A 25,625-nucleotide genomic window follows, 5' to 3' on the forward strand; every position below is an offset into this window, starting at 1 on the left:
AGCCCAGGAACATTATGTTCATGCTACACATGAGACAGAAGAAAGGCAGTCACCTGAAGAAGGCAAAACAACTCTGCGTTGGAGTAAGACTATACCAAATGCATTACTATCCCTCAACAAAAAAAGTATCTTTTAGAACAGGAAACCAAAAAACAAGATTCGGACAGAGAAAGCTCTCGGTCCCACTCATCCCCCACTATCTAGGAAAGAAAATGATTTAATTATCAGACATAGTCATTTGGTTCAGCCTCAGGTCAGATCTCTGTTGTGGAGCTTGAAATCTCCAATACTCAAATGTCGTAACTCAGTCCCTAGCTTACCATGAAGTCTTTTGATCATTCTGGCCTCCCCCATGGTTCTCCTTCAGGAAGCAACAACCCGGTGGCAGGCCCTCAGGAACACCTCGCTAGTAATAGTTTTCATGGCAAATTAACAAACTGCCCTTCGGACTGTTGTACTTCAGGTTCTCATGATGAGTTCATTAGCATGACTGCTTCCCAAGTCTGGGCGGGAATGGGACGCTGACAAGCTAGGCTTTCAGAACCTACGTGGCTCTGGGGAAACTGCAGATCTAGTATGTAACCCAAACCTCAAGTGCGACTAATTTAGTGAGACTAAAATGACCAAATTTAGATTTCTCCTTCTGGATTAAGGAAGGACCTGGCGACTGGAAACTGTCCAGGCAGGAGGTTTCAGGACTCGATGGTGCAGCAGCCCTGTCACCACGAAACACCACCTACACACAGGCTGCTAGAAAGCCCTGTCGTCTTCATCCTCTTTCAGTGGTGCCCATTCAGTCCACGCATCAGTCCGGGGACACACATCAGGAAGACAAGCATCAGGAAGCGACAGCTCCTGGGCTGCAGTTCATAAGTTAGCATTTACTGAACGCCGATGATACGGTAAAGCACTTTACCTCCTGTCGTGCGGGGCGGCCTGCGGGGCCTCCTGTCCCGCTCCCCACATAAGAACGCAGGACATGGTGAGGCCAAAAAGGAACACCCACGGAGCCATAGGTAGGGGAGTCACACCACTATGGTCGCATTGGAGGCTGGATTCACACGACGTGCGACCTGCTGTCCGCTTTTCTGCCAACTGACCGACCCCTGGCAAGCTGCACTCCGCCGTGCTAACTGCAATCCGCGCTTGCCAGCCACCATCTTCTTGATAGCCCCCATTTGCTGTTAGGGTAGCCACAGCAGTTATATTAGTGGCCAATGGCTTATGGATTACAGCTGACAACCAACTAGCCACAGCTGCTGGCCATCTGATCACAGTTGATGGCCATTTACTACCCGAGCCAGCACCTTTCCATGTGAGGCCCAGAGCCTGGAAACTGCTTTTTGGGGCTTTGTCCCCACACCTTCACTGTCTCATTTTATCTTCAGAACAACCCTGAGGAAGGTATTATTATCCCCTGAGGCAATGAGATAAAATTTATCCAAAAGTCCCATACAACTACTACATGGAGAGTGAACACTCAAACCCAGGTCTTTCTGACCCCAGGCCCATGCTCTTCACAGCAATGTCCACTGACGTGGGATAATGACCGCAGCCTATCAGGCCAAGGCGGGGCTCATTTCTTAGGTCCTGCTGTCTGAGGTTCTCCACTGCGTGGCCAAACCAGGCCAAATGGAAAACGCCTGAATCCTCGTGACATACATAGCACTGCTTCACTCCACTGACTGTGGGAAACTGCGGCATGTACTGGAATCGATATTATCCATTGTACTGAATTTGGAATTTTCACACAAGCCCATCATGACTCATCAAAGCTGACCAGCAGCTGCAGCCATTCTTCTAATGTGCTCAACAACAGGTATGTTACTAATCGCATTCCTAAGAGTCCAATTCACAGACCGCTTCCTTCAAAACCCAGGGGGGAAATCTCTGAAGGGGACTGCGTAAAAATGTAAAACAAGATAAATGCTTGAGGTCATGCAGAATTAGACGAAGGGAGAGAAAGACTAAAAGAAAACACATCCCTTGTTATGTGGCTTTCGGGAATCCAAGCTTCTGTTTGGTTTGAATAGGAAGCTGAGCTCTTCCCATGTGTGTGGTTTTGATAGAAGCTACAACAGACTCATGAAAGTTGAAAGGAAAATCCAGGAAAGTTGTGCTCAGGCTCTGAAAACCCTTACAAATTATAAAAAGTCATAGATTTCTAGCTTGAAGACCGCTGAATTTATTTAATAGGGGGAAAAATCTAAAAACAAAGACGTTCATTTTTTAATATAGTTTATTAATGTTCTTTTCTGTCTAACCTAGTTTTAGGGTTCATCCAGCAATTGAAAAAAAATTGGGTCAGTTTCTACAAAGCCAAATTTCATCAAATAATGCACTTGCTCTAGAAAATTTACCCAAAAATGTTCTTGTCTGGGTTTATAATAACAACCTAAAACCTAGCATGCCAGATCCTAAAACACCCAAATCTGAGTATGGGGAAATAAGTGGTTTCTTTCATTGACTTTGTTTTTTTGCAGCTGAAAACCTTACTTAGCCAAAAAGTATTTCCAAAACGGAAAATTTGGTTTCAATTATCATAGATGAAAAGTACATCTGCTTCAGGCAGTAGTGATGCCCAAAAATTTCTTTAAAAGCTTCTACCTGTGACTTCTATGGGTACGAGAGGACTCAGCAACCTGCTGGGGAAAGAGAGAAAAGGCTGCAGCACTCAACACTTGCCTTTCCCTGGGTCTTGCCAGCATTTCACCTGCCACAAAACTCAGCATTTAGAGAGCATCGGCTTTCTAAGTCATGTCTTCTCAGAAAATGCGATCTATCTGTTCCTAGATCAAGGGCAAAAAGATAAGCTACTTCCAGCTCCGAAGGAAGCTCTCTCCCTGACACCCAAGAGCAGGCATTCTCCCTCTGGGGACTGTTCACACAATCACAGCATAATGCTAGGCACATGGTGTCCCCCTCAAGCAGGGGCATCCTGATGCTTCTGAGAAAGAAAACCACCACAGTTTTAAGAAAAATGGAAAACCAACTTCCCCTTTTTATGATGCTTCCTCCAAAAGTTGTGGTTCTCTGCAACTCTTGCAGATATGCTAGAAAACAGGCCTGGGAAATTTTTTTAAATTGTGGTAAAATATTATGTAACATGAAATGTACCATTTTAGCCATTTATAACAGTTTAGCAGCAGTAAGTACACGTATGTTGTTGTGCAACCACCACCCATCTCCAGAACTTTTTCATTTTCCCAAAATGAAACTCTGCTTCCATTAAACAAGAACTCACCATTCCTCCTTCTTCCTAGTCTCTGGCAACCACCATTATAATTTCTGTCTCTATGAATTTGACTACTCCAGATACCTCATATAAGTTGGAAATTTATTTTAATCCAGTCACAAGGCTGATTTCCAGAACTAAAATAAAATCCCAATAGCAGGAGCAACTACCATCTTCAATGTCTATCGGCTCTGCACGCACGCGCGCGCGCGCGTGCGCGCACGCGCACACACACACACACACACACACACACACTTAGCATCAGAAGGTCCCGTAGGGAGCTAGAGAGCTTGCAGGATACAGCAAAGGTAAGTGCAAATTCACAAGTTCTAAAGATTTCGGCCCGAACAAAGGTGTATCCAGTTCATGGCTCCAAACCACTAAAGCATCCAGAAGCCTCAGGGTGTCTATTAAAAGGAGGACTAAGGTAGGTCTTCGTGAAACCTAGAAGATGAAATACCAAGTCCTGTCTGGTATCTTACTCTGAGAAGATAGTTTAGGTAGAAGCAAGATGATGGCCCAGTAAACTCTCCCAAATTTTCTCATGAATGACCCCGCATAATCTGCTTATAGGAAGGCCATAAAATAAGCATTGGCTAGTATCCCAGCATGAGTCCTGGGGTACAACAGGGCAATAGACGAATATCAATGATAACGGCAACTATCATTTCCTGAGTACTTATTCGGTGCCAGAAAAACTTTACTAGGTGCTTTATACATATCGATCTTCACAACAACTCCATGAGGCATAGATACTGTTATTACTCCCTTTGCACCAAAAAGAAAAATTATTTCTGAAAAAACAAAAATGTGACACACTCAAGGTCATATAGTTTATGAAGTAGACTCACGGAAAGGTCTCTGTTACCCCAAAGCCCATGCTTTCAATTAATAGCCTTTCAAGGTAGAAGTTATTTTCATACCCTCATGGCAAAGAAAGAAAATTGTTCATTAGAAATCCTTTGGCTGAAAAATTTTAATGCTTAAAAACAGCCCCGATTAAGCTTCAGCAGGTTAAGTGTGGAACAAGCCCCAGATTCAGGATTCCTCCAGTCTCTGGAGGTTTGACATGTGATCCTAGGCCAGTCACTCGGCTTCTCTGGCCCTGGGTTTCCCAGGGAACTTGTAAAACAAGACTACTTCCCCCGTTCTCCCCCGACGTCAAAGCATTCCATGGGGTCAATTACCCGTGCTGAGATAATAAGGCCGATATCCAAGGATGAACCCATTGGCCAAAGGCTTCAATCTTCTCTCTCACCAACTTTCCTTTTAGTTATCAGAGCTTCTCGCAGAAGTTATCAGCTAATCAGCAAATAGTTATCCAGCACCTACTGTGCGTGCAGTCACACAGTAGGCAATGAGGAGTATTCAGAGGTACAGGTATCATCCTTGAGGACCTATCTCCAAGTTTGGGGACTTATACGATATATGAAACAAAAGCACAAAAAGACCTTGTGGGTGGGCCTATTATTCAGTATCCAACTATGAGATACAAACTAGAGGTATTGAAATTCTCATGAACACCAGCCAGGACTAGAAAAGCTGAGATTTCTTGGATCAAGAATTGTAAAACTTGATAGATGGATAACTTTTGGGAAAGAGGAAGGAAAGGGCATTGAGGGCAAAAGGAACTCTGGAAGATAAGGATCTGAGGCTGGATGGAGTTGTCTATGGGATGGGTGACCACAAGAGACCAGTAGACCCCTTGGTGGGGTATGGGTGAGCCTATGAGAGGGATTGGAGACGGGAGGCAGACTTCAGAAGACGAATGCCTGGCACGGTAAGCTGGACTTGGAGTGGAAACAAAATGCCGTGAGCTGAATGACCTGGTGAATGTTGGAAGTTGCTCAGTTTGAATTTCTTGCCTAGTCTCTGTCTCCAAAAGGGAAAAGCAAAAGAACGTGTGCAAAAACCGGGTGTTATAAAGCCAAAGACATCAGCCATCCCAGCTGAGTCACCAGAGCACTGAAGAACGAGACAGCTTCTTGAGGGCAAGGACTCATTACATTTCTGAACACAGTCCTGGGAACACATTTGGGGCCCAAAATGTGTGGGAAGCAGTCCTTGGATCTGCTGCTGCTAGTCTCACATGGATCTTGTAGCCCTGTTATAACGTGGGTCAAGAAGACAGGCCTGGTCCAGAATTTCTAAACCTCCATGCACATCACCCATGCCCTTCTGCTAGCTACCAGGCCAATAGGAGAAGGTGAGGACACTGCCTACGTCTGCCCCAAGCCTAGGAAACAGGCCACATGGAGTCCAACACAGCTCCTGCTACAAAGAGCACCCAGGAAGAGGATATACCAGCAGCACACTCAGTCTAAAAAGTCCCAGACTCTGCCTGTGGGAGTCGCATCAAGAAACACAGTCCCTGGGGCCCCAAAAATCATACCAGTTCTAATGGGATCTAGAGATGTTTAATGACGTCATTCTGCAGCATGAGATGCAAGAGTTGGAACAATCCACGCAAAGGCAAGTGTTTACTGAGGTTCTCTCCAGACACTGTTGATTTAGTTAAACCTGTTATCATGTAACCAGCCGGTTACCATCTGCATCAGACTGGCAGCTCAGAGCAGCCGCCCTCCCAGTGGCGGCTTCCATGTCCTGACCCCTCCCTGCTCTCTTCTCACCTCAAGGAAAATGGCAAGCCTTGTTCTTTCCCAGCCGCAGACCCACAGAATGAAGAGGCTGGCCCAACATGAGGAGATGTTTTAACACAAAGACGGAGGACTGACCTGCCCTTGCGCTGCACTGAGTACCTTCACAATGAAAGCAGCAGATCCTCAGATAATAGTTTAAAATTTACATGCATGTGCCTGCCAGGACACAAACCCTTGCTAGGAAGCTCCAGCTCGACAAAAGTACTTAAAATCCCTTCTGTTGATTACTATTTCATAAGAAACCCCTGGTGGAAGAATCAAGAGTTCCTCTCTAGCACATACCTTCCAGTAACATTTATCAACTTTTCAATGCAAATGGAAATCAGTTCAAAGCAAGTATCATCTGACAGGTTTCTCTCCTTCTTACTTGAACTTGTGCGTATATATAAGAACACGCACGCACACACACGTACACACGCACACACGCACACAGTCTTAGGAAAGACATCAGCATGGTATGATTGCTGAAGATTTGAGCAATTCAATGTGAAAATGCAATCACTCTATGCCAGGCCAGCCCTGCTATGACATCAAAAAACCCCCCACCAAAGAAAAAACACCCCGGGAAAGTAGCCAGGAAAGGGAAACGCCTCCTTGAAACAGCCTGAGAAAGGCAATCCTGATTCAGCCCGTGCTGAAACTATTACCAAACACCAGCCAGGAAGTCCCTTCTTTCAGGGTGCTCTGCTGCCCAGCAAACCCAGACCTGCCTTTGCGGAAGCTAGGTCTCTGGAGAAAGGGGCTTCCCGGCCCTCCTCTGCTGCCCACTGGGATCCATCAGTGGCCAGGTCTTCGGACACTGCGTAGCCAAGGCAAACACAAAAGCTGGTGGCTGCCCCGAGAGCACACACTTACTTACACACATACTCACACACAACACAACACATACATACATACATACATACATACATACCTTTCCCCCTCCATTGTGCGCGGCCCAGCGGGGGTGGCAGCTGCTGAACTGTGCATGCACCCAGGGATCCTAGCTCTGTGCTCAGCCTGGCAGCCAACCAGCGGGAGATCTGATCAGCAACAGTGATTCAGCATGGCTGCAAATGAAGCCTCCTCCCTCTCGATCCTCCTTCCTCTGACTTACTAGCGGCAGCTTCTACCGCAGAAGCAGCAGCAGCAGAAAATGTCTTACCCAGAGCTCCCTGCAGCCCTTTCAGCTGCTAAAAGCAGCAACCCACTTGCTCCCCCTCCCCCGCAGGCTGGCTGCTCCTCCGTCTCCTAGGAACAGCGCAGCTCCCGCAACCCCAGTGCACTGCCACCTTTCCAGCTGCCTCCACATCTGCGCAGGCATCCCCGGTCCAGGCGACCAGCCCGGTCCAGGCGACCAGCCCACCCCAGGGGCTCCCGTCTCCTCTGCCTAGACTGCAAAGGCTCTGGCAGCTCCTCACCAGCCCAGGAAGCATTGGCCCCCACCTCCCGCCCTGCCCCCACAGGCCACGAATGAGTCTGTCAGCCCCGCCGGATTGCTGGAATGAGGAGGCCCCTCTGTGGCTTGCAGAGGAGTTTATCCACCTGGGGAAATTGACTTGTAGGTCACCGCTCACGTTCCAATTCCTCCTCCCAAAATCCGCAGTAGCTCTGAGAATCTGATAGAGAGTAGTTAGGGGGAAAGAGCCTGATTAAACGGAGAAAAATGCAGAGAGAAATTAGAAAAGGGGGGAAACTGGTAAAAAAAAAAAAATAGCTGCAACTGAAACAAACCCGATTTTATGGCACAAGACCAAAGACGATTGCCGTAAAGCCATCACAGTGAATACTGCAGACATTTATCTCCCTCCGCCATACTGACAGACCACCAATGCCATAGCACAAACCTAAAATATCTTCCTGAAGTCTGTCCTGTTGAAATTTGACTTAAGCTGTGTCTCTAACTAGTTAGTCTCCCATTGATTCCCCCATTTCCAGCTGAAGATCTCTCACACCCTGTAATCTCCAGCTGCCCAGACTCCATGTGGAGTAACTGAACTCTCATACCTAATCTTGGGAAAGACAAGAGGCCAGTCTGTGTCCTCGCCACAGCCAAGAGCCCTATTGGCCATTGAGGCAATCAGCACTGATGGTTGGTGAGCCACAAAAAACAGGTTTAGGAGTTTCCCTGATGCCTCAGAAAATCATCCGTGAGCACCTCCAGGCTGGGACCCTCCGGGAAACACCTGCGCTTCTGAGGATCCATGCAGGCTACCACGAGCTATCTGAGCGACTTTCGGCAAGTCTTTTCCTTACTCTGGACCTCAGTTCCTCATCCACATGACAGGGTCCAACCAGACAACCTCCAGAGTCCCCTTCAGCTCTAAAATAACGATTCTAAAAATGTCTTCAATGCTCCATTTTTCTTCTCATTAATCTGTAAGGTTGTTTAAGAAGAAAATTTTACTGGACTCTAGTTTTTTGTGGGGGGCCTCAGGTAGGATAACATGACACATATTAAAGTACAAGAGATGCTCAGTACATCTACTATTGTTATAATTTTGACCTGTTAAAGTTTCTTCACTGCTAGAAATCCCTAAAACCAAGTGGGGAAGGAGGCACACTGACGTTAATAGAAACTTAAACTTTTTATAACCTTTCTATAACCAGCAGAACTCAAAATGGCGAGGGTGTCATTCTCAAAGATTTTCTCCCTACATTTCAGTGTCCTCTTAGATGCAACCATTGCCCAAATTCACGCTTTCTCAAGTGAGAAGAGGCCTGGGTGATTTTCTTTACCGCTTGCCCCGCCCCCCCAAGTCCTGTGTCAACACTTCTTCCTTTCACAACAATACTCCTCATGTCTTTGCCCTCTCTGTCCCCTTCCTCCTCTAATCAGCCTGTGGCTCTACTCCAGATATTTCCTCTTGAGGTGAATCACAGCAACCAGGAGAAGCTGAACATCACAAATAAGGAAACCAAATCCCAGAATCTGTGCCAGAGTACAGGCACCCACCAGGAAGACAACTGGGTGATTCATAAAAGGGACATAATTAGATGAGTCTCTTTCACAACTTCATACCCTCATTCACAACTCCACCATACAAGAAAGGGGGGAAATGTCACATCTAACAAACCAGAAAAAAAGAAAAGAAAAAAAAGGCCAGGAAAGGAAATACTTAAGCGCTGAGCATATTCAGGTTTCAATACACAGCCATTAAGAGCCAGTTTAAAATTTTACAGAATTTCCTTTGCAACCTGCTTTTGCCCTCACTACAATGTATGTGTTGGAACCACACCACTACCACCTGCACACTTTATTCACCACTCAATCCACAAGAGGTATACAGAACAGAGACAACTCAGAGAAGGGCACCAAGAAAAGGCCATCTAATAAAATCAGGGTCAGAGCTAAGCCAAGAATCAAAGTCTCCAGACTCTTGGCACAAAGCTCCCATCCTAATCTTCTCTAGTTTCAGAGCTACGGTTTACATTCTCTACCTTATTATCCAAATGTTCTCTGGGTCACAGCCTGAACCTGTTTACTCTAGGCTAACTGTCCTAAATGGATTTCAGCTTAAGAAGAGTTGCTATTGGATTCTTGCAGTAGAGGGAAGCCAAAGGAACCCAAGTCAGTAGTGTCTGCTTGGAGGAAGAGGTCCTATCATTGGGAGGCCTAGCAATAGTGTCTTACCCCCTTCCTAGCCCTCCTCCCCATACCCAGGGTCCCTCCCGCAGCTTACCAATAGTACCCAGTGGCCCCACCACTCCATCCCAAAGCAATATACCCAGCCATCCACATCAACTTTGTTCAGAATCCTTCAGGTCTATGTGGCTCAGGAAGAAACCACGGTAGGGGAAGAAACTTTGCTGTTGTTTGTTTTTTTAAGCGGATTTGGTCTAGAAAGTTCTCCTCTCCACAAGTAGCTAGTACAGCATAGCTTATCTGGAGACAGGCCAATCATTCTTCCTTTTAAGTGTCTTTTTCCTTCTTCTCTTGCTTTTATCCTCCTCCTCCTCTTCCAGGACTTCAGTTCCTCATATTTGCAGGCACCATAGCACAGCAGAGTGGTCCTACACCTAACTGCGCAGCAGAACCTTCTGCCCAGCTGGTAAATACTGTAGGCATCAGGGGATCACAAAGCACAAGAAACTCTGTAGGGTTGTGGAAATGTTTCATATCTTGACTGTGGTGATACACAATTACATCCAACTACTACATTTCATCAAACTAGACACTTCAAGTGGGTGAATTTTATTTTATGTAAATTATATCTCAATAAATCTGGGGAAATAAATGCGCTACAGGACCATGCTCCACCTCACACCTATGGAGTTAAGGCCCAAGGAGCAAGAATTTGAATGAACTTCATAGGTGACTCTAAAGCACGGCTAAATGCAAAGATCACTGAGGACAATGAAAAGATCTATTAGAATCAGGCAGGCCAAGGTCCAAAACATGACTCCAGGCAAGTTACTTTACAAGTCTCAATTTTCTCATCTGTATAAAGGAGATAATAATAATACCTACCTCCCAGGGCTGTTAGGTTTCAATGAGAAAGAATATAAAGCACTTAGCAGAGAGCCTGGCCTGTAATAAGTACTCAGTAACCATTAGCAGCTATTATTTGCATTGCCTACGCCAACGCTATCAAACGCTATCAAACTATAGCTCCGTGAGTCCTTGATTCTGAGGTAAACAAGAAAGTCAACCAGGGTAACTTATGCCAGGAGGGCCTCTCCTGAAGCCATTCCCACATCTCCAGCAGTCACTATTACCAACAGGTCACCAGGACTAGGCAAAGCCAGAGCTGAATTAAGTAAGGCCCACCCACACCTGTATCACCAAAACTTCCCCTCAGATTCTGGACCACTCTCCCTAGAGCTGCTTAGTAGACTCTCCCTAGAGCTGCTTAGAATGCCCCCAGCCCAGGAAGCCAGGCAGAAACTGAACATGAACTTGAGGCTCAAAAGTCTTACGGTACACAGACTAGCACCTTATCCAGAGTATGCTTGGCTTCCCTCGGGACTCCTCCTCTGAGGGTGGAAAGACCCATGCCCTGAGGAGAGTCAAGAGAATAATCACCCATGGTATTTGTGTTGTGCTTTAAAGCGTACAAAGTGCTTCACGTTCCTCATCTTTAAGACAATACCCCTTCAACAGCAATAACAGCTCCCATCCCTTTTCTATGTGCTCTGGGCCAGGCTCTGTACTCAAGACTTGACTCGTACCCCTCTTCTGTCATCCTCACAACAACCCTGTGAGAAGGGACTATTATTTCTGTTTTAAATGCGAGGTATATGAAAATGCCACAGATTTTTACATATTTCTTTTGTATTGTGCAACTTTACTGAATTCCTTTACTAGTTCTAACAGGTTTTTTATGAAGTCTTTAGGGTCTATGTATAATATGTCATCTGTAAACAGTGATAGTTTAACTTCTTCCTTTCAAACTTGAGTATCTTCTATTTCTTTTTCTTGCTCTGGCTAGGACTTCCAATATTGTGTTGAATAAAGTAGCAAGAGTGGCAATCTTGTCTTGTTCCTGATCTTAGAGGAAAGGCTTTCTTTCAGCTTTTCATCGTTGAGTATGATGTTACCGTTTCCCCAAAACTAAGACCTAGCCGGACCATCAGTTCTAATGTGTCTTTTGGAGCAAAAATTAATATAAGACCAGGTCTTATGTTATATTATATAAGACCCAGTCTTATCTTACTATAAGATAATTTTTGCTCCAAAAGACGCATTAGAGCTGATGGTCTGGAAAATAAGACACATTAGGTCTTATTTTCGGGGAAACACCGTAGCTGTAGGCTTGACCTATATGGGTTTTATTATGTTGAAGTACATTCCCTCTACATGCACTTTGTTGAGCGTTTTTATCGTGAATGTTGAATTTTGTCAAATGCTTTTTCTGCATCTACTGATTGAGATGATCCTATGATTTTCATCCTTCATTTTGTCAATGTGATGTACCACATTGATTTATTTGCATATGTTGAACCATCCAGCTTCCCAGGGATAAATCCCACTTGATCACAGTGAATGACTCTTTTAATGTGCTGCTGAATTTGGTTTGCTAGTATTTAGTTGAGCATTTTAGTTGTTCATTAGGGATATTGGCCTATAATTTTCTTTTCTTGTGGTGTCCTTATCTGGTATTGGTATCAGGGTAATACCAGCATCATAAAATGAGTTTGGAAGAGTTCCATCCTCTGTTAGAACTAATAAACAAGTAAAGTTGCAAAATACAAAATCAATATGCAAAAATCTGTTGTGTTTCCATATACTAACAAACTATCAGAAAGAGAAATAAAAGTATCACATTTAAAATTGCATTAAAAATAAAATACTTAGAAATAAATTTAACCAAGGAGGTGAAAGACCTATACATTGAAAACTGTAAGACATTAATGGAAAAAATAATAAAGACACAAATAAATGGAAAGATATTCCATGATCATGGATTGGAAGAATCAATATTATTAAAATGTACTACCCAAAACAATCCATAGATTTAATGCAATTCCTTTTAAAATTTCAGTGGCATTTTTTCACAGAAATAAAACAAATAATCTTAAAATTTGCATGGACCCACACAAAAAAACTTCAAATAGTCAAGACAATCTTGAGAAAGAAGAACAAAGCTGAAAGCATCACATTCACTGATTTCAAACTATATTACTAAGCTATAATAATTAAACTGTATAGTATTGGCATAAAAACAGAAACACAGATCAATGAAATAGAGTACAGTCCAGAAATAAACCAACACATATATGGTCAGTTAATGTATGACAACGTAGCCAAGAATATACAACGGGGGAAGGTCAGTCTCTTCAATAAATGATGTTGGGAAAACTGGACAGCCACATGCAAAAGAATGAAAATGGATCTCTATCTTACACCATACACAAAAATTAACTCAAAAAGAATTAAAGACTTGAATGTAAAACCTGAAACCATAAAACTCCTAGAAGAAAATGTAGGCAGTAAGTTCCTTGACATAGGTCTTGGCAATGATTTTTTAATCTGACAACAAAAGCAAAAGCAACAAAAGCAAAAATAAGTAAGTGGGACATCATACTAAAACGTTTCTGCACAGCAAAGAAAACCACCAACAAAATGAAAAGGCAACCTACTGAACGGGAGAAAAATATCTGCATATCATATCTGATAAGGGGCTAATATCCAAAATACATAAAGAACTCATGTAACTCAATAGCCGTAATACAATTAAGAAATGGGCAAAAGGCCTGATTAGACATTTTTCCAAAGAAGGTATTTCAACAGGTACATGAAATGGCCAACAGGTACATGAAAAGATGCTCAACATCATGAATCATCATTTGCATTTGATTAACGCAAGTCAAAACCATGAGCTATCACCTCACACCTGTTAGAATGGCCATTATCAAAAAGACAAGAAATAACACGTGTTAGAGAGGATGTGCACTGTTGGTGGGAATGTAAATTGGTGCAGCCACTATGGAAACAGTATGGAGGCTCCTCAAAACATTAAAAATAGAACTAGCAATTCAACTTCTGGGTACTATCCAAAGAAAATGAAAATACTAACTTGAAAAGATATACTCCTATGTACCCCCATGTTCATTGCAACATTACTTACAATCACCAAGATATGGAAGCAACTTAAGTGTCCGTCGATGGATGAACAAAGAAATTGAGACAGATACACACACACACACACACACACACACACACAGAGCAACAGAATATTATTCAGCAATTAAAAAGAACATGGTTGACCTTGAGGGCATTATGCTAAGTGAAATAAATACTCTATGATCTCTTATATGTGGACTCTAAAAAAGAAAATTTTTAAACACTAAAGAAAACCACAAGCTCACAGATACAGAGAACAGATTGATGGTTGCCAGAGGCAGGGAGTGAAGGGAGTGAAAAATGGGTGAAGGGGGTCAAAGGTTAAAAAAATTATTTTTCAAATGTAATCCAACATAAGCTCCACTAGAACAAAAATAAATAAATGTGAGGAAACTGAGATTCTGAGAACTAAATGACGTGACCACAGTCCCATACATCTGAACACAGGTCTGTCTGCCTGACCTCAGAGCCCACTATTTACTATGCATTGCAGGCACTACCCCTATCTTACTACCTCCATGTTAGAGATAAGTCAACGAGGATGATTGAAAGAAAGCTCAATAATCACCCAGTGAAGTTGGGGGCCAATCATGGTATGGAACCAGATCTTCAGATGCTTGGCCTAATGACCCTTTCCCCCTCACCTGTAGATGGGGAACAACAGCATTGGAACCCTTAGAGATATTAATACAGGCTGGCAGCCAGGCTTCCAAACACTTACTCTAAAGTCCTTTTCTCTAGACTCCTCTGGCCCCTTAGCGTACTAACCAGGCCTAGCCAAACACTGCTCTTGGAGAAAGCTGGAAGCACACCGCTGGACCCCATGCGAGGGAAAGAAAAGTCAGACCAACTATAGCAGCAAGCAGGGCTGCTTCACACAGGCCAATACATGGCAAACAGTCCTTCAAGGTCTTCCCCATTCTTTCTCGCTCGAATCTTCAACCTGCAACTGGTGCCCTCTGCTGGTAAATATGTGCATCTCTTCATTTAAAAAGCAAAACCTAATTATTACACCAATAGCTTAGAAGGGGGAAAAAGTCGGCTTCCTTCACGGAACATTCTACTGAAGAAAAAGCATTCATTCCTACTAACAACTTTTTCATAGGTACTTGCAAGTTTAAATTGACTGCACTGGTCCTCTATCTGCTACCCCTGCCTCACCTTCCTGGTTCTTTCCTTTCTGGGTATAAAGAAAACTGAGCTGTTTTACATGAAAAGGTAAAAAGTAGATGAGACAGAGCCCCAAAGTCAAGAACACAACGATGTATGTGGGGGTGAGGTCAGGTGTACACATCTAGCAGGTAGAGAATCGAGGCAGGAACATGCTTAATGTAAAACCCATGAGCATATATGTTCAAACATTCTGGTTTCTCCCCACCTTCAGATAACTGCATGCTTGTAATTCATCTCACTGAATGTCATACTCTGTGCAATGGGATGTATGGGGAGTTACAACATATTAGGTTGGTGCAAAAGTAATCACGGTTTCAGAAATTATTTTTAACCTTTTAAACCGCAATTACTTTTGTACCAATCTAATACATCTTACATGAATAGAATGCCAAAGAGCTTACAAACTCATTGGAGAAATTACACAGGGATAAATATAAATAACAGTAAAAAACAAGAGACTCAAGAAAAGATTCTATGGAAACTCAGTGAAGGAAGAGAGAGCTTCCAGTTTGGGGGAGGGAGTAGGATACAAGGAATAAAAATAACGTTGCAAATTAGGTAAATAATAATGTGGATCTTTAAAAAGGGTATTCATAATTACAAATCGTTGCAGTTAGGCAATTTCAATTTCTCATAATTTTAAATGTTCTTTAATTTAAAAGGTTTAATTGTTTAATCCTACTACTTTAGTGTACTTACATATTGTATTACATTAAATAATAGCATACTATTATTACATATTTTTATAACTTTTTACTGTGGTAGAATATACATAAAATTTACTTTTTTAAGATTTTATTAAAAATAAAAATAATAAAAATAATAAAAATTAAATTAAATTAAAAAAAAAGATTTTATTGGGGAAGGGGAACACGACTTTATTGGGGAACATTGTGTACTTCCAGGGTTTTTTCCAGGTCAACCTATTGTCCTTTCAATCTTGGTTGTGGAGGGCGCAGCTCAGCTCCAGGTCCAGTTGCCGCTGTTAGTTGTAGGGGGGCAGCCCACCATCCCTTGTGGGAGTCGAACCGGCAACCTTGTGGTTGAGAGGACGCGCTCCCAACCACCTGAGCTATCTGGGAGCTCAGCGGCAGCTCAGCTCAAGGTGCCGTGTTCAATCTTAGTTGCAGGGGGCAGAGCCCACCATCCCTTGCGGGAGGTCAAGGAATCGAACTGGCAACCTTGTGGTTGAGAGCCCACTGGCCCATGTGGGAATCGAACCAGCAGCCTTTGGCATTAGGAGCAAGAAGCTCTAACTGCCTGAGCCACTGGGCCGGCCCAAAATTTACCATTTTAACCGCTTTTAAATGCACAATGAAGTGACATTAAGAACATTCACAGTGTTGTGCACCATCACCAACACCATCTCTAGAACCTTTTCAACACCCCCAAAGAAACCCTGTACCCATTAAAAAGGAACTTTCCATCCTCCCACGTCTAAGCCCTTGATAACCTCCAATTCTACTTTCTCCGTGAATTTGCCTATTCTAGATACTTCATGTAAGTACAATCATACAATATTTGTCCTTTTGTATTTGGCTTATTTCACTTAGCATGTTTTCAAGGTTCATCCATGTTGTAGCATGTATCAGAATTGCATTGCTTTTTATGGCTTAATAATATTCCATTGAATGGATACACCACATTTTGTTTTTCCATTCATCGGTTGATGAACACTGGGTTTTTTACATTTCACCTTTTCACAGAGCACAACTTAGTAAACATTTCCCTAATGTTTGACATCTATAGTTTCCAATCTCTTATTATAGATGTTATAATGATTGTCTTTGTGCAAATACTGCTTTCCTTTCATTGAATTTTCTTAGGTTAAATTCCTAGTATTGAAGTCCTAGAATCAAAGGGGATGAATACTTTAATGGTTCTTCCTAAATAAATCAGTTATTTACCCTCCTCATTCATCATCATTTCCAGCCTGATGGAGAAGTTATTGTCTGCAGTATCAGTTATGAAACTACAAAACTGTGATTAAAATCATTTGAGGCTATTAACAGATAGTTCTATCAAATGAAAATAAAAGCTTTCAAGTTCATGGATATGTGGATCCAGAGATTTGAGGGGAATTGTCGGTGACTGATGTCAGGAATACAGTAGAAATTCAGAAGAGATATATATCACGTGGGCATTTTTGCCACAACCTCCCTTCTGTGACCCAAGTCTCATCTTCTCTATAACAAAATCTTATTATAAGATCAGGACAGAATAACTTCCTTCTCAGGGGAGTGGTGTGAAGCAGTTAAATCAGACCAGCTTGCTATACATTTCATTGCAGAGAGTTTACAAGCAAACAAAATGTGATCCTTCTAGCATAATGACATACCTACCTACCACTGTTAGAAGATGAAGTGGCTATACTTCCTTTCTCCCTAAGGAATTATTTACGATGCCTGTGTCAACAACTGCCTTCACTTAGATCATTTTAAAGCCCTATACAGGCAGTCCTTTTCATAAATTTGCTTACAAAGAATTTACATGATGGCAGTGATTCTCTCCATGGTCAAAACTGCTAGAAGCTGGAATGAGAAGACCTAGAGCTTCTGGAGAAAGTCAAGGAGTGAAAGCAGAAACTGCTCAGAACAGCTCTCCACCAGACACAGAGCTGGCTGACCTATCTGATAGGCTTTCCAAAATTGCATCTTCTACCACAACCTGATGTTTTTGAGTTAACTTGCGTACACTAAAAAAAATGTTAGCTGTCAGGGGTTCCCAAGACCAACCCTACATTCAGAAATTAGTTAGAACTCACAGAACTCAGAACTGCTAAGTGATGTACTCAAAGATGAAGTTTATTACAGCCTCAAAGTAAAGATACACAGTCAGAGCATATGGGAGGGAAAGACACAGCAGTCTGGAGGAATGCACGTGCAGGCCTCTTTATGGTCTCTCCCTACCATGAGGCATGAGGGGTCACACAAAATACACTCGTATGTGATGTTTCTGCCCAAGGACTCAGTACTCGAGGTTTTATAAGCACTCACTGCCTAACTCGTATCAAAATTCCAGATACCCAGAAAGAAGGCAGGTGTTTAACAAAAATCATGTTGCTTGCACAGTCTAGACAGTACACCCTTACCAGTCAGAGAACCGTGGAAACACTCCATAAATCCAACTTCCCATACAAAGCAAGCAGGCCTTCTGAAGACAGCACACCACCAATTAAAGATACATTTCAGTAAAAAATAATGTCTCTCAAAAAAATAAAGTCTATACCTATAGCAGAATTAAAGAGGTGGTGGGTCTGTTATACTTTAATCCAAGTTGTTCTGATTACTTTCCTCATAAACCCTCTTTGAAAGCAACTATACCAAAGAAATGGGAATTTTGTTCTAAGAAAGGGGAAACTAGAAGCATCTTTTAAAATTTAAGGCAGATCAAGACATGCCTCTGCTCAAAACCCTGAAATGGGTAGCTGAAATCCTGCAAAGGAGTAGCAGACCTGGTCAGCTACTCCTTAGCAGACCTGGTCAGCTACTCCTCTGCTCCCCTTCCTTCAGCTCCAGCCACCCTAAGCAACTTGCTTTTCCTCAAAAAGGCCAGGCATAATCCTGCCTCGGGGCTTTTGCTCTCCCCTAATCCTCTACCTGGACCGCTCTTCCCCTAAGTATCTGCATTGCTCACTCCCACATTTCCTCGTCTTTGCTCAGATGTCACTTTATCAGAGACCTATCCATGCCACCCGAACTTAAATTGCACTACCGTCACAAACACCCTGCCTTGCGGCTCTCCCCACCCCTTACCCTAACTTTTCCATACCACTCATCATCTTCTAACATCCCGTATAATTTATTGTTTCATTGTCTATCTCTCCCCACTAAAATATAAACTCTATTGAGGGCAAGAATTTTTGTCTCTTGTTCACTACTCTAGATCCCATTGAATCATTAAGCAGAAAGGTCACAAATTTAACCGAACATAGTAGGAAACCAAGGAGACACTGAATTTCAAACAATGTGGGAAAACTTATGACAGGTGGAGAGAGCAACCTAGTGCAAACAGCTAGGTCTTCTCCAAGTTTGGTTATGCCTGGGAGTTCAAGTCATTAAAAAGGTGGGATTAAAATTTTTCACTGAAGAAATGCCAACAGATGGCGCATTCAAACAAGGTTACTGAAGAGTTTTAATAAAAAGAATTATTTACAAAGGTGGTCACGGTTAAGGAAACTCAACAAGATTTGGAGAACCATGACAAGGAGCAACAGGGAGGCTGAAGTAGCAACAGGAGGCAGTGGTTACCAGAAGCCAGGAAAGACCTAGAGCTGTGAGAGAGCCACTGTGGCAGAGCTCTGGCCACTGACAACCTGTCTGCTGAACATGTGTTTGGGGGACAAGAGGAACAAATACCTTCACCTCACCTTTCTCTCACTCGCCAGGTCTCCTGCTAGTTTCTCTCACTGTCCAAATATGAAGCTAGAGAAGAGAGTATGCAGCTAAGAGTCAACCTCCTAAGAACAGAGCAAAGAAGAGAAAGGTGGAGAGTGGCTCAGGAAGGGCAGAGAGAAGACTCAGCAGAGTAACCATTTGTAACAATGCTTCCAGGTGCTCAACTATGTACTAACCTTCCTCTAAACCTCTTCCCATTCCAGTGGCATCACCAGTCTCCTCCTCACACAGCAATTCTGACTCATCTACTCCCTCTTCCTTCTTCCTCACATTTGCCAATTACACTTGCACAACTTGCCTCAAATTCCCTTTCAGTCTATTTCCAGTGCTACCGCTTTGTTCATACTCTCATTTTCTTACCTGGTTAACATCAGTTGTCTTAGCAGCCTTGCCACCTGAAACATCGTTCAGACTCAATGCTGCTGGATTAATCTTTCTAAACTAGTCTCACTACCACTACTGTCTCTCAAAACCTTTAGTGACTTCCACTGCCTGCCAGATAAAGTCCAAACTGATTGTACTACTCAAGACCTCAGGGGCGGCAGGTTAGCTCAGTTGATTAGAGCGTGGTGCTAACACCAAGGTTGCCAGTTAGATCCCCACATGGGCCACTGTGAGCTGCGCCCTCCTTAAAAACAAAACAAAACAAAAAAAACCTCGGCATGTGGTTCCAACTTTTCCCAATTTATTTCCCACAATTCTCCTTTATTCTTAGTACAAATTAGCCACTTGTATTTGGAAGTAAATGAAGGTTAATGGAAAAAGTATGACCATTGGAATCAGTCAGACTTGGATTTAACTCCCAGCTCAATCACTGCATCAGCTGGGTAGCCTTGGGAAAGTTACTTCACCTTTCCAAGGTAAGTTTCTGCTACCTTATCTATGAAGCAGAGGGTTACTAAATGGACCCATGAGAACATTTGTTAACGTACTTACCGAGTTTCCCCGAAAATAAGACCTAGGCGGACAATCAGCTCTAAGGCGTCTTTTGGAGCAAAAATTAATAAGACCCAGTCTTATTTTAATACCGGGTCTTATATTAATTTTTGCTCCAAAAGACACCTTCGAGCTGATTGTCCGGCTAGGTCTTATTTTTGGGGAAACACAGTGGTACATACTGTGTTCAGCACACAGTAGGCCTACTTCTCTGTATATGCTCCATGTTTCTGCCTCTTTGTCCCCCTACCTGACATTATCTTTCTCCCCCTACCTTCTTATATGGCCAATTTTTTAGGTAAAATCCTGTATTCTCAATGCTTTTTTTGATCATTCGACCTCCCTGGAAGTCACCTCTTCTCAACACTCACATTTCTATCTTCCTTAGAGTAGCAAGTACTTACAGATAGCTAGTATGGTTGATATCTCCTATTAGAATTGAAGCAGCAGAGGTTTAGGCAGTTCCCACATCCAAGCTCATCTAGCAAGTCAAGGGCAAAGCCTAGGTTAAAAACTCAGTCACTAAAAGTGCTCTATGGACAACATCTGCTATGTCACTACTCTTCAAAACAATTAGTCATTCACCTCATTAACTGAGCAAATACCATGTGAATGGGATGGGGGTGAAACAAAGGTACACCTTTTGGTAGTCAGTCATACCTCTTATCAGAGGTCATAATATTAATATCACTATGCACCAGAGACAACAGTGAGCCCTTTACATGCATTCTTTCACTGAATGAATCTATTTAACAACCCTATGAGACAGGTATTCCTAGTAGTCTCTCTTTTTTAAAAACAAGGAAATTGAGGTTCAGTCCATTTTGTTTAAGGTTACAGAGCTAGAGTGTGAGAGTCAGAAATGGAACCTGGTCTATTTGATGCCAAAATGTATGTCCTTAAGAACTATGAAATATTAAATCAGATGCCTATTCTGAGGCAAGTTACTTTGCAATATAAGAATCAAGAAAAAATGCACCTTTCATATGGTATCCAAATAACAATGAAGGAACGAAGCTTTAATTTTAATCAGAGAACATACATTAAATGAAAATGGGACTAACTCCAATTTGCTTATATGGTGTGAACAATCAGAGATGGTGCCACAATGCTGAAAAGGAATGGGTATATCATTTCAAAATAAACCAAATTCCAATCAGAAAGTTATTTGAAGACAGGAACCATGTTTGTCTTCCTGCTGTGTATCTCCAGATCCAAGATATGTTTTGCACAAAGAAGGTAATCAATACCTGAAGAAATTAATGGTAAACATTGAGAAATAAGCATACTGCTTAAATGGTACAAGTTCACATCACAGAATTTTAGAGCAGGAGATGATGACACCAACCTATTTCAGGTAATTTTTTAAAGCAAATCATACAAACTGGTAGAAGAAGCAAAGGAGCCAAAGAAAACCTGCCTGAATAGAAAAGGGAGCACACAGCTAAGAAAAAAATGAATGCCTAGGAAGGTCTCTTCTTGAACCCTTTTCCTCTCTGAGTATTTAAATCCTCTAACTTCAAGTGCAAGGAAAAGTAAGTGGAAAAAGTCAGTACATGAGAGACTCAATTGCCCTTTTTAGCCCTCCTTCTTTGGGATTCCTTTTTAAAAAGCAGCTTTCAAGTATCTCCTCTTTATGATAAATGTTTTATCTGGTAACATTTAAATTCTCATCTAGGGAGAATTCAAAGTTCACCCAAAAGCAGGTCCAATACCAAAGACTAATTTTCCCTAACCAGTTGTGTTCTTCTCTTTGAAACGAGCAATAAATTATGTTTCCCCAAGTAAGACACTTCCACACATCGTATTTAGTAAAAGAATAATTTTTTTTTAAAAAAAGAATAAATTTAAGCATCAAGAACATTCACAGCGTGCTGAATTCAAATTCAACTTGAGGCTAATAGTTCATGTCCACTTATTATTTTTCAAAGTAATCCAACCTTTCCCTAAATTATAAAACTGGTAATTTATTTTAAAAATAAAATTTAGGGCACACATAAACCTTTCAATTATAGCAAATTCACTTTTCAACAGTAACTAATTACTGCAAAAGTTATTTTATAACAAAATTATATTTTAAAATCAGCTAGTAAGTCAAAATATAGTGAAGACTTAATAAGAAAATGCAAGAATGGCAAGTATAATGCTAACAGTGGCTTACTAAAGGGGGTCTCCAAAATATGAATCCTTTTGAAAAGATTCATTTATAATCATTTTCCACTTAAGACCTCAACTGATTTGTATTTCTATCATTGAGTATTTTCTGCCTCCCTTAAGCTGATTTTGTTATCAATAACTTTGCAAAAATCATGAATCATAAAAGAACGCAAAACATAATAAAATACAAATGATGTGCTTTTAAAGGTCTTTGTGCTCTAGCAATCTAAGGGGGGAAAAGGGAGCCCAATATATCATGCTCTATGCTTTGGCATAAGCTGTGGGATGCCCTTTGCCATCCAAATGTCAAGACTGCTCCAAATGTCTCCTTTCAACATTTTTCTTGAACCACATAGAAAGTCACCACTATAGCTCATACATAATGTATCTCTGACTAAAATGCCCACACTCTATCACAATTTGTTTAAATTCCCACCACCCAATTAAATTGTGGGTACCTTGTGAGCAAGAACTGATCCTTATTAATTTAGCTAAGGGGTGCTCAATACATTTTGGTTGAATGAATTACAGGAACTAGTCTAAGAGTTCTTCTTGAAGACTGTTACTGAATAATTACCAAATATGACTAAAGAATTACAGTATCAAATTGGAAAGGATTTAAACAATTATAGTCTTTAAATCATAGGAAAATGTAGTCCAAAGAAAATAATTTAACTTCATAGGAAAATGAAGTCCAAAGAAAATAATTTAACGTTAAATACTAAAATCTGAATCCATTATTTCAACTGGAAATTTAGATTTTTTGGTATTGCCCACCTCTGGTGAAGAGCAAACTTCTCCCAGGAAATCCTTTCATCTGTTATTTTCTCCACTTTCCCACGAGTTAATGGCTTAGTAAATAATTTAAAATTCAACTAAAGACAATTTCTAATGAAAAACCTCTATTAACACATAACTGAAGTATCATGCTGCAAGTTTTTAAGTAGGATAAACCAAAAAAGATTCCTTTTTAAATGGGTTAAATGGCACTTATTGCTAAAAAACTCCAGACCTCAATGTGTGTGTATGTATGTATGTATGTATGTGTGTGTGTGTATATATATATATGTGTATATATATATATATATATATATATATATATATATATATATATATATATATATATATATATATATAAAAAAACACACACATTCCCTTCGGAATATAAAGGGCACTAAGGCTTTTAATGGAAATGAGTTACGTCTTTTTAAATAAAGTATTTCTCATAAAGAATAAAAATACAATTTGGGAGGAAAAATCACAACGCAAAATTGAAATGTTGAGACTGTAGAATATCCAACAATATCTTGTAGGGCTCTAGCAGATTTCTTAGCGAACTGTCTGGACACCAGTATAACCTATGGCTTCAGCCAGTTTCCTGTACTTTTTCATCTTTGATATAAGTGGCAAAACAAGCCCTGCAAAAGTTGTTTTGAATAATAAGCAGAAAAACTGGAAACATGCTAATCAATAAATTATGGTGCATCTATACTCCAGTATAACATAGTTATATTAGTTATATGTACAGATATCGAAGGACATCTTTGAAGTTAAAACACATATACATGTAGATATAAACTGATCCAATTCTTGTTCTAAAATATGTGTATATATACACACACACACGCAAACAAAAAGATCTAGAAGTAGACACACTTAACGTATGTTATCTCTGGGCACTAGAAAGTAACAGGGAGAACAATTTATTTTTTCAGTTTTACAATGTGTAATTTAAATATATAAGCAAAATGATCCCTATTCTTCTTCTCAATAGCTACATAATCTTAGGCAAATTATTTCAATTCGGTAAGCCTGTAGTTAAAATGCAACAGATAATAAATCTCACAAAATTATTCTAAAATAAATAAAATGCAGACAAAGTACTTAACAGCACAAGGCACAAAACAGTACTTTTCTTAACTGTATTTCATCAGACAGTAGTTATTTGGTATATGCAGACATCATATGGAAAGAGTGGCAAGTATTTCTCCAGTAAAACTACTGAAGATAACAAAAGGAGACATTAATATAATGGTACTCATATGTTATTAACTGTTTTAGCATGTGTAATCTAGCTTTGAAATTTTCCAGTAAAATGTTTTAGTTGAATTTCCCCCAAGGCTTTAAAACAGCCACCAATGAGTATGTACTTTTCTATGTATACTGAGAATTGAAAAATATCAGAAAACTTTCTCATTATCTAACATTTTACTCTGAGGTAGCCATCTCATCAACTAAGTGTATATTTGATGATCAAAAACATCTGCAAGGATACTAACCACATTATTCATAGCAGCAAGAAATGGAAGAAAACTCATTCATCAAGAAATGTTTTATGATACAGCTATACTATGGAACATTATATGGGCATTAAAAAGAATGAAGGTCTATGTCTCTATAATGTGAGAATGTTAATAACTACAGAACTATTGTAACCCTACTTTTTAAAATTAAGTGCACACACAAAAGATCTAACTGAATATATACGGTACCTATTAAAAAATACGATTATCCTTGAGAAGGGGGTTTGCTCATATAAGGGCTTTCACTTACTTTTTGTTTAGTTTATTAGCAGTTAATTCTAGTAAAATTATTTTTAAAAATATACCAGCCCCAAGGGTCAGTAAGATTTCTGTATTTTCTATTCCCTAGTAATATTGGTATTTTCTGTGAAGTACAATCCAAATGTTATGTGCAATACTGTAATTTTAAGTAACATACAGCAGAAAGTATGTTTCTTAGGCTTTATCTATTCTTTCAAGGGAAAGAATATTTTTTATTGGAAAAAAAAATTGTACAATGTATATTCACTTTTAATAGAAAGCTTGAGACAAAGGCACATCAAAAAATAACCTACAGTAAGACACTAGGAGAAAGCATTGTCCTCCCTTGGTTTAGAGGCAGTCTTTATTGCCGTTTCAGAAGGAAACAAAATAGGGCCTTCTGAAACAGGGAATAGAAGGAATTCTTCCCAGTGACCAAAACCCTACACTGACTCAGTAAATTGGTTAAAGTGAAAGAGATTTACCCTAACTGCAAATGTTGTCTTTTTGGATAAAACCCATATTGTCTAAGATGTAGGTCTGCTCAAATCAATCCAACATCCAAACACCCACTTTCAATCAGCATACAAAATTTAACATTAAATGCAAATTCTCAAATTTGAGAAAATTAAGCACACTTAAAAGGTAAATAAGCCTGTAATTCAAGTAACTTAACACTCACTCCTGGTCGTGAGAGTAATAATCGTAAATACCAAGTTCTCAAGTATCCTCAATCCTTTAACCTTGGTTAAAAACCAAAATTCATTGTGAAGTAGATTTAAATATGAAATCTATTCCAAATCACTAAGTTATAGAAGCAAACAATCAGTATATCATTGACTTGATAGTCATCATTATGAACATCAATTATTTGCAAGCTTTTTAATATCTGAAATTACCACCAATCTTGAAAGACCCTTCAAACCACTTTTAACTAATGATCACCACTGACTTTATACTAAAAATACTGTCAATGCA

The 25,625-nt window shown here is 40.7% G+C and overlaps 1 protein-coding gene across 8 annotated transcripts in view; it reads right to left on the reverse strand.

Annotated features, from left to right (window-relative positions):
* Positions 1 to 25,625, reverse strand: part of KLHL3 (kelch like family member 3) — a 250,916-nt gene that overhangs the window by 98,261 nt on the left and 127,030 nt on the right. Inside the window, exon 1 of one of the 8 annotated variants that reach the window (XM_081035616.1) lies at positions 6,809 to 7,078. The exons of 6 other annotated variants lie outside the window; for them this stretch is intronic. In XM_081035616.1, the coding sequence (XP_080891742.1) occupies positions 6,809 to 6,864 (56 nt within the window). In that variant the 5' untranslated portion in view covers positions 6,865 to 7,078. Of the gene's footprint in view, positions 1 to 6,808; positions 7,079 to 25,625 lie in introns of those variants that run through there. One more of the 8 variants, XM_081035621.1, reaches the window with a different exon arrangement.

This window comes from Rhinolophus hipposideros (genome assembly GCF_964194185.1).
Source record: "Rhinolophus hipposideros genome assembly, chromosome: 23".
NCBI classification, from domain to species: Eukaryota; Metazoa; Chordata; class Mammalia; order Chiroptera; family Rhinolophidae; genus Rhinolophus; species Rhinolophus hipposideros.